The 15850-nt window shown below is 55.4% G+C and overlaps 1 protein-coding gene across 1 annotated transcript; it reads right to left on the bottom strand.

The window, feature by feature from the left end:
• Positions 1-5253: 5253 nt before the first annotated feature.
• KIAA2013 (KIAA2013 ortholog) lies at positions 5254-11430 on the bottom strand. Its single transcript, XM_046025298.1, has 3 exons — positions 10230-11430; positions 7487-8340; positions 5254-5922 (listed from the first exon to the last, which is right to left on the bottom strand). Exons 1-3 carry the CDS (start codon positions 11260-11262, stop codon positions 5905-5907), a joined length of 1905 nt encoding a protein of 634 aa, XP_045881254.1. The 5' UTR covers positions 11263-11430; the 3' UTR covers positions 5254-5904.
• Between the last annotated feature and the right edge of the window lie 4420 nt (positions 11431-15850).

The raw sequence follows: 15850 nt of genomic DNA, 5'->3' as shown, positions 1-15850 counted from the left end.
GAAATGCTGTTTAATTACCTTTTCACGAAGTTTTTGTGTTTTTTTTATTTTTAAATTTTTTAAAGTTTTTATTTATTTATTTGTTTGACAGAGAGAGAGAGAGACCGCAGTAGAGGGAGAGAGAGAAGCAGATTCCCCGCTGAGCAGGGAGCCGGATGTGGGCGGGACTCGATCCCAGGATCCCTGGATCATGACCTGAGCCAAAGGCAGACACTTAACCAATTGAGTCACCGAGGCACCCCATCGCAAAGTTTTATTTTGAGAGAACCCACAGCCTTTCTCCTGAGCTTGCCGTCCTGTTTTGTCATTTCTCAGGACACCCACAGATTCATATGGCAGTTGGGCATCTATGGTTGGGAGCTATGATTTACCTGTGAGCAGGGGTGGTCATTACCCTGTCCATGGGAGAGCATCAGTCCTGCAAGGCGCTGGTGACCTCCCTTTGACCTTTGACAAGTCATCCTCTCTCACCCGGTCTCAGTTTCTTCTTTTGTAAAACAGGGTGATAAAGTGTCCTCCCTTGGTTTTGGGGGAACCTGTAAAGATTGGCGAAAATTATAACAGTAAGAAGAAAAGAGGATGCGCCACGTCCATGGGAGGAATTGTCACCTGTGATCTTGTCATTGCCATGAGTTAGGGCTGAGCCTACCTACCCCTTGCCTTTAGAAGTCAAAGATCTAGACTGCAGGGGCGCCTGGGTGGCTCAGTGGGTTAAAGCCTCTGCCTTCGGCTCAGGTCATGATCCCAGGGTCCTGGGATGGAGCCCCGCATCGGGCTCTCTGCTCCTCGGAGAGCCTGCTTCCTCCTCTCTCTCTCTCTGCCTCCCTGCCTACCTGTGATCTCTCTCTGTCAAATAAATAAATAAAATCGTAAAAAAAAAAAAAAAAAGATCTAGACTGCGAGGGAGGGGGGAGAAAAAAGTCAAAGATCAATAACCTCCATAAAGATCAATAAAAAGAAAGGTCCAGAGACCCCCAACTCTCTAACCTGTCACCCAGAGACCCCCCAATTCTCTAACCTGTCACCCAGAGACCCCCCAACTCTCTAACCTGTCACGAGACCCCCCAACTCTCTAACCTGTCACCCGGAGACCCCCCAACTCTCTAACCTGTCACCCAGAGACCCCCCAACTCTCTAACCTGTCACCCGGAGACCCCCCCAACTCTCTAACCTGTCACCCAGAGACCCCCCCCCAACTCTCTAACCTGTCACCCATTTTGCTCCTTTCGAGGAGTCTACACTCGGGACAAATCTGATGTTTACTGTGCCGGTGCATCCCTAAACATCCCCAACTCTGTACATTTACTCAGGCTCTGCCCACCGCCTGGACGGCCCTCTCCCATGCCTTAGCCTGGGGGAGCCCATTATCCGTCAGGTTCCAGCTTGCAGATTTCTGCTTCCTCTAGGGAGCCCTCCCTGACCCTCCGGCAGAGGGTCATGCCAGCCCCATGCTCATCGCACTCTGACCTCTTATCTGTGTGTCCCCACTTCACACTGTGCAGGCCCAGAGGTCAGAGACTGCATCTGTGTTGTTCCCCCCTCCTCCAGGGCTTAGTGCCTTAAGGTCTGAGCCTCACTTGCCCCATCTGCAAAATGGGAATGAAACTTACCTTGCAGGGTGTGCTGGCCACGTGTGCTTTGCCGCCAAGCAGCTACTCCTCCTCCTTCCTGATGAGAGTGCCCCAAACTTCCTTTGGGAAACTACTTCTTTCCTATTATGCCCTGTCCAGTGGGTGGAGACTGACCCCAGGTTCAGCTCTGAGGAAGTTATAATTAAGGTTTCCTGTCACTCACAACCCCAAACACAAGGATTAAATGACATAATGCATACAAATGTAATTCAACAAACATTCCTCAGACATCCAGTTTCTGGCCAGCCAGAGATGAAAAGACAGAGTCACCGTCTTTGCAAAACTTAGTGCCAAGCACACAGTAGCTGTTCATCCAATGTAATCTTTCCCCCTTCATCACCCATAGGCCAGGTGCGGGCCCAGCTAGAAGAGTCGCAATAAATGTTTATTGAATCCAATGATTTATCCAAAGCTTCCATTGACCAAAGTCCAGAGGAGAGGCTCCCAGGAACCAGGAGTGCCAGACGGCAGTAGCTGGTTTAGGGTGAAGCTGCTTGCCCAGCCTGTGCCGGGGGCAGACTCCTTTCTGCAGGGAGGGTATCTGCCCCACAGCAAGTGGTGTGAACCACCCAATCTCCAGGCCCCGAGCCAGGCTTCAGAAGCTCAGACCATAGCTGCTCCCCGCGATGGGTTGGGGAGGGTAAAAGCCAGACCCCAAAGCATGGGTTGCCTTGTTTATTTTGAAGTCAGGCATCCTTTGGGAATCTGAGGAAAGCTACAGGACCTCTCGTGGAGGGGGGGAGGAAATGCATACTGTTGGCCGTTCTGGGGTGCATGATCTCGTGTAGCCTGGTTACAGACTCCTGAAGAGGAAGAGCTACAAGGTTTCTTCTCCATCTAAGATCCTGGGAATCGCTGTTCCTTGGTTAGTTTTCACCTCCAGAAAGTTCCACGGCTCTGCTGCACGAATATGGCTGAACATATCGGAGTTCGGGCTCCGCTAACAGGGGGTCCAGGGGCTAGGGCTTAGGCAAAACAGGAAGGTATTTCCCACAGTTCTGGGTGCTGGAAGCCCGAGATCGGGAGCCAGCACATGGGGCCTGGTGAGCACCCGCGTCTGAGTTACAGGTGCCTATTGTTGCCTCTCCTTGTGCACGGGAGAGCACGAGGGTGCTCCCTGGGATCCCTCTGATTAGGGCACGAATCCCATTCAGGAGGCTCTCACCCTCATGACATAGTCACCTCCCGCAGGGCCCGTCCGAACTCCACCACGCTGGGGGGTGAGCATTTCAGCATGTGAACCTGGAGGACATATTCAGCCCACACCAATGCCTTTGGGAGAGTCCAAGTCCCTTTGGAAAAACCCACCCCCAGGAGCTGCGGGCCTCGTGGTTAGTGTCGTAGTCTGAGGCAGAAGCTCGGGTGTGGGTAGCTGACTTGGAATGAGGCCCCAGGGGCCAGGAGCGGGAGACTGAGGCAGGGTAAAACGAACAGAGGGAAAGCCAGTCAAGGGTGCTTATTGAGTCCCCCACCCCCGTGAGCAGTGGGGCCAGCCCCCTGCTGGGCCAGTCTGAGGAGCTGCTGCGCAGCACGAGTCCCAGAACATTCCACCCAGGGGCAGAGAGAGAAGCGTTTGTCCCCCCCTAGGTCTGTCTCCCCTGGGTAAAGGGCTCCCGGAGAAATGTCAGCCTTCGCCTGCGTGGAGGCTGCGCACACACCTGTGGGAGCAGCTTCCCAAAGGGAAAGGGGAAGCTACTCGAGGTCAAGGTCAGGAACCCGCACCTGTTCAGAGCTGCAGCTGACGGTAGAAAGCGGGCTGAGAGGAGGGGAGAGGGGGTTTCGGATGCTTGTGGAGAGGATGTGACCACCGGGGACCTCAGAGGCTCCTCACCCCTCCCCGTCCCTGGAGGTGGGCTCGGAGCGCCTTTCCCGCTCCCAGAAGCTGCTCCAAGCGCCCCGTGATTGGTGACGGAGCTCGTGTCTGAGGCCAGGTGAGGCCTCTGGAGAAGTTTTAACGTGTAGGTGGGCAGGTGTGGGGACCCACTCGTCTGACAGTGCCCCCCAAATCACAGATAACTTTCTTTCTTCTTTCTTTCTTTCTTTATATATTTTTTAAAGATTTTTAAATTTTATTATTTGTTAGAGAGAGCACACAAGCTGGGGGAGTGGCAGGTGGCGGGAGAAGCAGACCCTCCCGCTGAGCAGGGAGCCCAAGACTCAGGGCTCGATCTCAGGACCCTGGGATCATGGCCTGAGTGAAGACAGATCCTTTTTTTTTTTTTTAAAGACTTATTTATTTGACAGACAGAGATCCCAAGCAGGCAGAGAGGCAGGCAGAGAGAGAGGGGGAGAAGCAGGCTCCCCACTGAGCAGAGAGCCCAATGCGGGCTTGATCCCAGGACCCTGAGATCATGACCTGAGCCGAAGGCAGAGGCTTAACCCACTGATGAAGACAGGTCCTTAACTGACGGAGCCACCTGAGCGCCCCAAGTTTCCTTCTTATTCCACCTGCCACCCACCCACCTGCGGTGGCCTGCCTCGTCTTCAGTCCCTCCCGCCCTCTGGGAACAGGGACCAGGTTCAGAGGACACCTGGGAAGCTCCCGAGGGGCTTGCACACCCGCAGGGGCCTCCAGGGCAGGTCAGGGTTACTCGAAGCCTCTGCATGTCCCTCCGAGAGGTGTTAAAGGACAGCGCAAGGCGACCCCGCTAGGCTGAGGCCACCTACATTCCCTCCCTGTGCAGGTGGCCCCTGCTCCTGGCACACACCTGTCATTCTTGGGGCTCCTGGGGCGGGCTGCTGATGCCTCGCCAAGGGGAGCGAGGTTGCTCGGGGGAGGAAGCCCCCAGAGGTGGGGGTGGGGGAAGGAGCCCCACTGCAGCCTGGCAACCCCAGCCTTGACGGCCTGGCAGCCTCCGCACCCCAAGTGGCTTCCTCTGCTCTCAAACCCCCAACCTCACCTCCTCCGGGGAGGTCTGCCCATGGACGGTCCCCAGCACACAGGGAGCGCCCAATGCCGTCCCTCACAAGTCGTTTACTGAGACTCCAGGCATTCAAGCTGAATTTCTCGGCCACGGGTACGTGCGGTTCTCTTCACCTCCAGCAGGCCAGGTTCCGAGCTGAACAGCAGGGGAGTGGGGGGGCCCTGAAGTGGGGCTCTTGTCTGGCGTCTTCCAGCTTCACGGGACCACAACCAGGCACACCCTAAGCCACACACCTGATGGCGCCCCACTAGTTTCCTGCTCCCCTTAACAGGCAGGCCCACCGATGACTCATGGGGGGACGAGGAGGGCATCACTGCCCAGTGTGGAATGGGGAGGCACGTGGGGCCAGGGCGACTCCTGGTCGAGCTGGAGATGCCTGTTTGTTCTCTCTCCCGGCCTGCAGTTGTGGGCGACATTCAGCTGGTGACGAGGAGACGGGGCTTCCAGGGTGAGTTGGGCTGTGGCACCTGTGACACGGGGACCATGACCTAGGTCCTGAGCTCCCCACCCCCGCCCCGGGGGTGAACAGCAAAGGAGGCGGCCTCCCATCTCCTGAGGAGAGTTAGTCATGGGGAAACAATCTGTCATTAGGGCAGGGCCAGGTGGCTGGCCCTTCTGCCTCGGACACCACCCCAAAAGCTTGGTGATGGAGGGAGACCCCACAGCTCCGGGTTTCAACCACACACAAACCGGTCATGGAAGTTTGAAAGAGATTTATTTAAAAACAGAACAAAAAAGAAGCTTTGGTATTTCAAAACCCAACAATCATCGATCACTAGAAAGTTAAACACCTCCCGTAAAGCCCAGAAATACAAAAGCACAGATCTCCACAGGCTCATGATGAGAGACAATGTGCAAACCCAGGGTGAGCCGAGACCCGCCCTCCGCACAGGGGGTGGCCTGGGTCACAGGTCACCTCCGCCACTCACTGTCGCAAGTGGACGCCAAAGCCGCCCACCAGATCTCAACAACAATAAATTAAAAATTCAGTCGAGAAAGAACACATTAAATTAGGAAGAGAACACAATTTCTCCTAGACAAGTCTTTTCAAAAGGGGATCTATGTCCTGGGACAGAAGAAAGGGGGCGGGGAAGCGGAAGGAGTGAGTTCAATTTCAAGTATTTTCCATCTAGGTTCATTTTATTGAGTCGAAAGCTTACACAAAGTCCACTGGGCCTCCCCTCCTGCTCCCCGAGGCCGACTCCTGAACATCCACACGTGCTCTGCGTCACCGTGTCCCCAACAAGGCACAAAGGGCGGGCGCTCTCAAAGGCCCCTGTTGACGCGGCAGGACTGTCAGTGCTGGGCGTCTGGTGCAGACGGGGCTGAAAGCGGGGCGGTTGGCACGCTCAGACACTGGGGTCCTCCTGTTCAAGGAGCAAAACAGGTTGTTACTCTTCACCACCAACCCTGGGGAAGCTACATGACTACCAGAGGGAGCAGGGGACGGAGACGACCCTGGTGGCCCCCGGCCCAGGCTCCGATCGGGCTCTGCAGCCGCTCCTGGCCCAGGGACGTGCCACAGCCGCCATGGAGTCCGTGGCCTGGACACCTCCGCGGGCTGGCGCGGTGTTCACCGGGTTCTGGTCTGCTGTGGCCCAGCTCGAGCCAGAGGAAACGGAGGGCCAGGCGGGGAGCACCCCCAAATTAGGGGTTTGGCTTGCCCCCATCCCGGATCAGGTGGGGAACCCAAGGTGGATGCGTGTAGCCAGAAACCCACCAAGCAGCAGCAGAAAGCGCCTGCCTACCTCAGAGCCTGTGAGGCCCTGTTCTCATCCGGCTCGGAAAGATCTTTCATGTGACTTTCCGTGTGTTCTTCAGGTCAGAGCTCAGACCTTCCCCCACTCCTTCGGGCGGAGTGCTGCTGCTTCTCAGCCTGGCCGCCGGCCAGAAACTAGAAACCAGAAGGCACCGAGCCCTCTGTGGAGGTAATGAGGCATTTCTCCCGAGCTGGCACAGGCTCCTTAACCACTGAGAGCACAGATCGAGAGCTCATGTATCTCTCCACTCACCAGTCCGACAAGAGGGGAAAGAAAGGGAAGAAAGCCCAGCTCCCTCTGAGGGACGTTCTCCTGTGACTGCTAAGAATGGACACCCTTCTGTTCCCTCTCCCGGGAAATCCTGGCAGCGAGAAAGCACGGAGGGCTGGCTGGCTGGCTGGCAGGGAGACGAGGCGGCCTCCCCGAGGCTGAGCCTGATCCCCAAGACACATTTCAGCTGAGAGTCCCACAGTGGCCATGCTCGAAGTCACGGCTTCCTGGGGGCAAAGATGTTTCAGGAAACAGGGTGGGGAAAGATCGTGCCCTGCACTGACAAGATGACCCCCTTAGCTGATGCACAGTGAGGGCAGTGAACGGGGCCCTCGAGGTGAAGACAGGGCTCCCCCCGCTGCAGCTTACATGGAGGCTTGGGTCAACGTAGGGGCTTGTTGCAATTCGTAAATGCTGCGATTTACTGGGGCAAGGAACTGTCCCTGGGAGGCCAGCAGACAGCTACCCACCACTGTCCCTTCCTAGGGTCTCCTCTGAGAGGGCACTTTCTGATATCCTCTCGAAACACACTCCTCTCTGTGTTGCGGGTGGAGGGTACTGGCTTAGAAGGGGACCCCAGGGGTGCCTGAATGGCTCAGCTGGTTAAGTGTCTGCCTTCGGTTCAGGTCACAATCCTGGAGTCCTGGGATCAAGCCCCTCGTCGGGCTCCCTGCTCAGCGGAGAGCCTGCTTCTCCCTCTGCTGCTGCTCCCCCTGCTTGTGCTCACGAGCTCTCTAGCTCGCTCTCTCTCTCACTCTCGTGCTCTCTCAAATAAACAAATAGAATCTTCAAAAAAGAAAAAAGGAGGAGACCTAGTGCAGCCCGGGCCCTCCCCTGTGCTGCGCTCCGGACAGAACACAAGGCCAGGGCCTGGGGCTCTGAAGACACAGGGGCTTTATACCTTACTCCTGAAGAGGGGCTTGGCCCCAGGCCCACAGTACTCGTTGTAGATGAGCTTGAAGAGGAAGAGGTGGAAGAGGGTGATGAGGGAGGCCACGCTGAACCAGAAGAGGAAGGGCAGCCCAGGGTCCTGCTGGGCCATGTGCTCATCGTGGGCCAAGATGGCCTTGAGGTGCAGCGTGTGGCGCAGGTCCTGCAGGTGCGTGAGGTCGGTGGAGATGTACAGCAGCGGCGTGATGGGCTGCGTCACCATGACCGGGAAGATGTGGCCCTGCGGCGCCGAGGTCAGCTCCACGGGCTCCTCCAGGCAGCCCGCCTCGCACGCGTACACCTTGACGGGCTGGCCGCGCGACTCCACGGACACGTGCAGGTACGGCTTGCCCTCGGGGTCCGCGAGCACGGCCAGGTCGATGTGGTCGTTCTTGTAGCGGATGCCATGCAGGGCGTAGCTGTTGTGCAGCACGTCGGGGTCGGCCTGGAACTGCAGGTGGTTCTCGGTGAACTGCAGGCCCCCGAAGCTGAGCACCATGCCCTGCAGGATGCCAGGGGCGCCGACCCTCACCAGCCCCTTGCAGCCGCGCTTCTGTAAGGTCAGCCTCCACAGGTCGGAGAGCTGCAGGATCTGCGGGACGGAGGCCAGGCGGCCCGGCCACAGGTTCTCGGCGTGCATGGTGGCGTGGCCGCTGAAGCAGTGGTCTTCATAGTTGAGCGTCGACTCCATCTGGTCGCGCTCCCGGTGGCTCAGGCCGGGGCTGAGCAGGGGGGCCGGAGAGCAGGAGAGCATGTAGTACAGCGTCAGGTTCACGGTCAGGCCCGACGGGGTGTGGGCGTCCGTGATCTTCTTCATTTCCACACCTGTAATGCCACAGAGGGTGCACGGTTAAGGAGGAATGGTGTGGCTGGGAGGCCAAGGTCATGACATGAAGAGCAGCAAGAGAAGGAAGCTTTGGCCTCGAGGAGGCACACGGCAGCTCCGGTCTCCCCCAAGGAGGAGACAAAGTCATTCAGTTTGACCCTGTAGGCCCGAAACCTAAAATCCTGCTCAAAGTGGGGCCTCCTGCCAGTGCCCAGAAGAACACAGATGGGGCCAGGACGTGGCCAAAGTCAAGCCCTCTGCCTCCAGAACAGTCATCAGCGCCCTGGCCGTCTCAGCTTGCTCCTTGCTAACATCTCATTCTCCAGCCCTGTAGCTTTAAATAACATCTGAACACCCGATCTCTCAAATCTGTATGAATTCTACCCTCAAACAGCTAGCTGCCCTTTGGGTGTCTCCACCCGGATGCCTGACAGGCATTTTGAACCCGACGTGGTTCCAGCCCCAAGCCAATCCTCCAGCAGACTATCTCCGGACACTTGCTCAAGCCTTCCCCACAAATTTAGGAGTCACTCTCAAATTCTCACGCCCCATGCCCCGTCCATGCAAAGTCCTGCTGGCGCCACCTCCGAAAGTTATGAGAAGCCGCCCACTTCTGTCTCCAGAGTGGCCACAGCTCTGGTCCCAGCCACCCTCCTCTTCCACCCGTGGCTCCTGCAAAATCTTCACGTGGGGTCTCCGTGTCCCACTTTCATTCCCTCACAGTCTGCACAGAGCAGCCAGAGGGAGCTTTAAAAATGTACAGCTGGGGGTGTCTCTGCTCGTTTCTCATCACACCCCGAATCAAATCACCATCCTCACCGAGGTCGACAAGGCCCTTCAGGATCTGGCGATCCCTTCCCTCGCCTGCAATCTGCCGGCCGCATTGGCCTCAACCACACCTGCTCCTGCCCGAGGGCCTCTGACCTGTTGGCTCCCTCCACTCGGCTGCTTTCTTGCTATTCAGGTCTGAGCTAAGTGCCTCCTCCTCGGAGAGGCGTCCCCGGCAACTGGAGCTAACCCTACTCTCCCCCTCACCCCGTCAGCCTCCCACGTGTACTTTTAACTTTACCGAACATTTTATTCCGAAAAGTTCTCTTCCTTACTCATTTAGATTTGCCCTTTTCCAGTATCATCTTCCTCCCATCCAGAATCTGAGCAAGCACCAGGGGAACAGGAACTTTGTTCTATTCACTTCTATACCCCTCATATGGGGAGAACAGTCCCTGGCAAGATCCAATCAATTCTTGCTGAGTGGATTAAACACACGTTGAGCAAGTAAACATAGGAATGGAGACAACAAGCACCCTGGAAACCAACATCTCTTTCTCATCTAGAACAGGATTTCCTTTACTGCAACAGTCAACGAGGGAAAGAAGTTTTCATTTGACCTGCCCATCCCAACCTGCTGGAGAAGGGGTTCCATTCCCTCCCAGTGAAAAGGTGCAGCCACTCTGGCCAAGGCACACTTTAGCCAAGTGGGAGTCCTGCCTCGGGGGCGCCTGGGGCACAGGACTCTTGATCTCGGGGTTGTGAGTTCAAGCCCCACATTAGGCACAGAGTTCTCTTAAAAACAAAGAAAAAAGCCCATGCCTGTCACCAGCCAGACTGTGGGAAACTGAGGAAAGAATCTGGGGACAGCCAGGCCTCTCTCTGTTGATTTTTCCTTTAAAAACTGAGCCCCACATCCATTCTCCATATCAGTCCTCATCTACAAGAACAATAAGACCTGTCTTTCATGCTCATTCTTTCATTAGAATCTCACATCAGACCACCCCACTACTCCCCTCCAATGTCCCCTCTGTACACTTTAGCGGAGTATCTCCGCGGTGGCCCTGGTACTCCCTGGTGTAAGGTGTGGACTATGGACCAGGAACTGGCCAGGCCTCACCTGGGCTGAAGAGCTGAGCCCAGAGGTGCTGGTGGTCCTGAAGGAGCTCAGCCGCTGGCATCTCCAAGAGCTCCAGCATTTCCTTTCGGGCCAAATCCTGGAGCACCTTGAGCTCCTTGGATGCTTTGCTTTTGAGCACCTGGGGGCTAATGGGGCCTGAAACATGCACCACCCACAACACTGTCTCGTCCAGCTGCGTCTTGGGAGCCACTTGGAGCCGGTTCACTAGCTTCTTGGCCGCCACCACCACCAGGTGCACCAGCCCCGTGGGAAAAGGCGGGGACCGGCCTGAGTAGAGAAGGAACTGATGATCTCCCACCTTCTCCAGGGTACTGGTGAAGGCTCTGGGGACCGGGCCGGCAGTGGGCCCCACAGTCTGCAGCGCGGCCACCCGCTCCGTGGGATTGTTGAGCTGGATACGCTGCAGATAGACGTGGGGTCGGCCCCGATGCGCCAGAAAGTCCTCTTGCAGAAGCACGCAGTCGCGGCCGGATCCTGTGACCAGGCCGGAGGCCGAGGCGGGCCCCGGGGCGGCGACCGCGGGGCCAGGACCCGAGGTCCCAAGCTGCAGGCAACGCACTCGGCGCAGCAGCCCTTCACGGAGCAGCAGCACTGACTCTCCCGCTTCGGAGAGCGCACTGAGCGGGCGCAGCTGCACGAAGGGTACGAAGTCCGGCGCCACGGCGGGCTCTCGTTCTCCAGGAGTCACCCACAGACGGTTGGCGGCCACGTCCAGTGCCAGGAAGCCGTTGGCCACCAGGGCCGGCACTCCAGGGCCCAGCGGAACAGCCTCGCCGCGCTCCCGCAGGCCGCGCCAGGAGCGGGTGGCCGCCTCCAGGCAGGCAGAGGGCTCGGCGGCGCCCGACTCGCCGCGGGACCAGGGCAGTAGGTGCAGGCCGCCCGCGGCCCGCCGCGCCCCGGAGCCGGCGAACCACAGAAGCAGCAGCAGGAGGCCGAGCAGGCAGAGTAGGCGGCGGGCCCAGCTGCTCGACAGGAGTCCCGGCAGCCCCTTAAGCCGCTGCTGCAGCCACATCGGGCCGCCAGGCGCGGCGCGGGGGCGGCCGCCGGGCCCGCCGCCCAGCCCACCGGCCCGGCCGCCCGCGCCTCACTCCCCGGCCCGGACCGCGGCACCCACCCCGGCCCCTGCCGTAGCCGCCGCAGCAGCGGACACCGCCGCTTCCTCCTCCTTCTCTGTTTCCCCCGGCCGTCAAACAACGCCGGCCGTCAAGCGCCGCCGGGTCTTTTGCGACACGCAGGAAAGAAGGGGGCGGAGGGAAGAGGGAGGGGCGGGCCAGAGAGAAGGGGGCGGAGCCACGGCCAGGATGCGGCGGGCGCCACCCGGGCTGGACCGTAGTATCCCAGACAGATAAAGCGCAGTCCCAGAGAGGGCTGGGGTCTGGGGTGGGGATTGGAAGCATCCCACACACTTGCAGAAAAAAAAAAAAGTACCGAGCCAGCCAAACTGAACACGTGTTGGGCCCAGTTTGCTACTGATGGATTCAACAGCCCTAAGAGTGAAAAAAAATAAAAAGGAGACTTTTCTGTAAAAATGACGATCCTCCCTGCAAAAAAATATAGAGAAGAAAGGAGGAAAGGAAGGAAGGAATGTACGAACGAAGCAAGGTTGGAAAGAAAGAAAGAGGAAAGTAACCATTGTAAACTAGACTTTTTAGGAAATACTTTGTTGGCAACTCTTCCAGACCTGTCTGGCTGCATGTTCAGCATACAGACACACGAATCCCGCCCAGGACTGTCCATTTCTCTACCACACCAAGTCGTCTTTTTGATGTCACCCTGAGTTTTAATTCACGAAATGATATGAAACACTAAAGTCTCATTATTTGAAAATGCCTTTAAATTGTGAATCATCCGTGCAAAAGAGAAATTCTGTTTTGTTTCTGGGGGAAAAATTCAATACGAGCACAGGGGCGGACAATGCAGCGATTGTTTCCACTTTGGATTCAGGACATTCCAAAACCGGACAGTGCTTTTCAGTTGTTGAAAATGAAACAGTCATTTGAGGTGGCTTCCTGTGGGCTGTGAGCAGACAGTGATTCGTTTACCGAGCTGGACTGCCAGCGTCCTTTGAGAAGGTAGCTGTCCAGGTGATCTTACAGTTTGCTGACTTTTTTTTTTTCAAGGTTATTATCAAAGCATAAACACAATTTTTTTAATAATTTATTTTTTTTTAGTAATCTCTATACCCAGTGTGGGGCATAAACTCACTAGCCTGACATCAAGAGTCACACGCTCTTACCACAGAGCCATCCAGGCACCCCCATAAACTTTCTTAATTCCCACCTGGTTCACAGACCTTACAGAATGTGTTCACGGAGGTGCAGGGATCCATGACCTACCGTTAGAAAGACAGGCTCCATCCAACGCCCCCTTGGGAAGGCAGAAGTCCTTGGGTGGCACAGTGTGGTGAGAACAAGGGACCAGGCTTGATTCTAACTATGAAATGGGGATGACGGGAACATGTGCCCCTGGTGTTTTTGAGGAATAAATAAGTTCGTGCAGGCTAGGAATGCAAGGTACATGACACATAGTGAATGTTTGGTAAATGTCAACCTACATAATTACATTTGCTATTACAATCAGCTGTGTAATAGACATATACCTTGGCCTACTCCCAGGGGGAGCAGTTCCTAGAAACAGATTCCTGGGTCGAAAGGAAGCATCATTAAGTGCTCTTCACTCTCTTGCCACTCTCCCTTCCACCCCAGGAGGGAATCACAGCCCAGAGTCAACAACAGAGCCACAACAAAGGGCGCCTGGGTGGCTCAGTCAGTTAAGCGGCTGCCTTCCGCTCAGGTCATGATCCCAGAGTCCTGGGATCGATTCCCGCATCCGGCTCCCTGCTCCATGGAGAGCCTGCTTCCCCCCTCCCTCTGCCTGCCATTCTGCCTTCTTGTACTCTCTCTGTGTCAAATAACTAAGTAAAATCTTAAAAAAAAAGGGGGGGGGTAAAAAAATAAAAAAGAACCACAACAAAGCCAGGGGCCAAGAGTATGGAGGACACTGGCATCAGGCTTTCTGGGTTTTGAATCTCGGCCTTACCCCTTGCTAGCAGGTCAGCTGACTTCTCTGGGCCTCAGTTTCTCCACCCATAAAGTGGGGATTATAAAACAGAGTAGGATGCTCTCAGACTTCAGTGACACAAGCTTGTGATACATTTAGCATAATGCCTGGCTGAAAATAACCATTCACCATTTTTACCTATTAAGAGTGCTAAGGAGGGGAAGGGTGACGTTGTCCCCTCTCCCGACCCCAGTTACTCTGTTCCTCTCCCTAGAAGCAACCGCCGTTATTTTCCACTCACAGAAATTGTAGCATACAATATACACCTGTATCTCTCTATTTTCACTGAATAGTGAACAGCTTGGAAATCCCATCCTTATTGCTATTAAAGGGGCTAAGTGCCAATGGGACTGGCTGACGGATGTGAACGGGGAGGAGGAGGTGGTTGAGGGCCGACTGGCAGCGGGGTGTGGCAGAGGCCGGCACCCTTCGCTGGCTCAGGCTCAGCAAAGGAAATGAATAAAAGAAGGAAAGTGAGAAAACCACTGCCACCCCTTGGCACCAGACAACTGCCTTCCGGCCCCGCAGTCCTTTCTGCACCTTCCCGGGGAAACCAGGGTCCTGCGCCTTTAACGGTTCACAACACGTGCGGCACGTACCAGCAGTAACATCTGGGCAGCAGCCACGGCTGGTTAAGGAGACAGACTCTCATTCTGGATGAAGTTTGGACCAGGTTCAAGTTCCAGCAATCTGGCAAGGGAGCAGAAAAAAGATACGGAAGGAATGGAGGGCAGGCTTTGCCCTCGTGAGTCCTTTCTCCAGGGAAAGCCAACAGCCTCCCGGATTGATTGTCTCTCCCGAGTTGCACCGACTCTGGGCACGTGGACCATGGGAACCCCGCAGCCCAGGGATTTTTTCTGTCCAAAGGACCTGACCATAGAGGTTCTCCCGGGATCCCAGCAAATGGGGAGCTCCAGCGGGTTCTAAAGTGGCCTCCCTTACCGTGTCCCGCATCAACTGTGTGATGTCCAGGAGGTTGGTTCCCCTCTCTGGACCTCAGTTTCCTTATTTCACAGATAGGGGCAATACTGCCCAACTCACAGGGCCGCCGTGAACACAGAATGAGAAAGAGCTTTGAAAATTGAGCCAGCCAACATACACGCTCATTCTCCGCCCCTCTGCTCGTCCCTCCATTTCCTTCTGGAAGGATCTGGAATTTCAGTCTGCATCCTCCTGAATTCAAAAACATCCGGTGGATTCTGGCACCAGTCCTGTCCCCAGCAGAAACTTCCCACCCTGGGTCCCAGTTGGGAGACAGAAGACCTGGATTGCTCTCACGCCTCTTCACTTCACTTGCCTTATGACCTTGAGCTTGCTGCTGGGTCCGTCAACCATCCGTACAGAGTAAATCTCTGTACAATGAGATGATCTCCAACGTTCCCAGGGATTCTACCTATCTTCTAAAAATAACATTTGTTGGTTTTGTTTGGATTGTACAAATAGGATATATTATTTGCAAACAAAATTGTAAAAACACTGAAAAATATAAGTAGGAAAATCAAACTACCAGGAAATAATATGTGCAATATATAATTATTGATGTATATACAATCCCACGATCTGCAAATAATCACTGCAAACATTTGTCTGTCATTTGCTTCTAGCACTGTCTCTATTATATCCACAAGAGGATTTTCTTTTCTTTTCTTTTTTTAAGATTTTATTTATTTATTTGACAGACAGAGATCACAAGTAGGCAGAGGCAGGGAAGCAGGCTCCGGATGTGGGGCTCGATCCCAGCACTTTAGGATCATGACCTGAGCTGAAGGCAGAGGCTTTAACCCACTGAGCCACCCAGGCGTCCCAAGAGGATATTCTTTTGAGTGGGGTCATAGTGTATGTCCTTTTTTTACACTTAGCAAATGGTAGAGGATTTCGCTTGCTGAAACAGTTTGATTTCTCTTTTCCCCAGAACCTAGGCATGGCCCACTCTGCCTTGTTCAGTAACACCCATGACGTGTCCCCTCCCTTCACCCTTTGCCCCACCCAGGGGTTAGGGAATGGGAGCCCCTGCCCATCCAGAGTCGCACCCACCACCCTCCCTCTGGAAACTAATGTTCTGGAAGGAGGCTCTCAGATTTGTCTGAGCGCCTTTTCCAAGGAAGGGAGGATGCCTTTCTCTTCCCAGAGTTGGATGCTGCTGGCTGACATATGCTCGGGGAGCCCTTGTTCTAAGAAACCCTTAAAGTGTTTGATGAGCTTTGAAGACTCACGTTGGTGAAAAGCCACTAACCTACCTTCCTTCCTTCCTTGCTTTCATTCATTCATTTCACTTAACAGGGCGACCTCAAGAGCAAGATCTTCTTTGGCTCAGAGGTTCTGTTTGCCACCCAGGAACATAAAGGCGGATTAAGTGATTTCCTTATTTGGTAGATGGTGGTGCACTTTCGGCATTTCCAGCAGCCAGGAGGGTCTCGCCAGGGACGAGGATGCCTCTGAACTCCCCGACATTCTCCCCCACCCTCCCCATCCCCAACTCCCGCCCACCACTTCCAGCGGCGGAGAAGCCCCGGGAGAAGGGCGGGGCGGAGGACCGACCG

Source organism: Meles meles, chromosome 1 (genome assembly GCF_922984935.1).
Source record: "Meles meles chromosome 1, mMelMel3.1 paternal haplotype, whole genome shotgun sequence".
NCBI lineage: Eukaryota > Metazoa > Chordata > Mammalia > Carnivora > Mustelidae > Meles > Meles meles.
The sequence above is the reverse complement of the archived record's forward strand: the minus strand, read 5'-3'. Positions and strand labels throughout refer to the sequence as shown.

Excerpts from the sequence above, each read along its gene's own strand:
- KIAA2013 (XM_046025298.1), bottom strand. The coding sequence starts at position 11,262 with ATGTGGCTGCAGCAGCGGCTTAAGGGGCTGCCGGGACTCCTGTCGAGC. Across the intron at positions 8,341-10,229 it reads GGCTCAGCTCTTCAGCCCAG|GTGTGGAAATGAAGAAGATC; the intron begins GTGAGGCCTGGC and ends GTGGCATTACAG.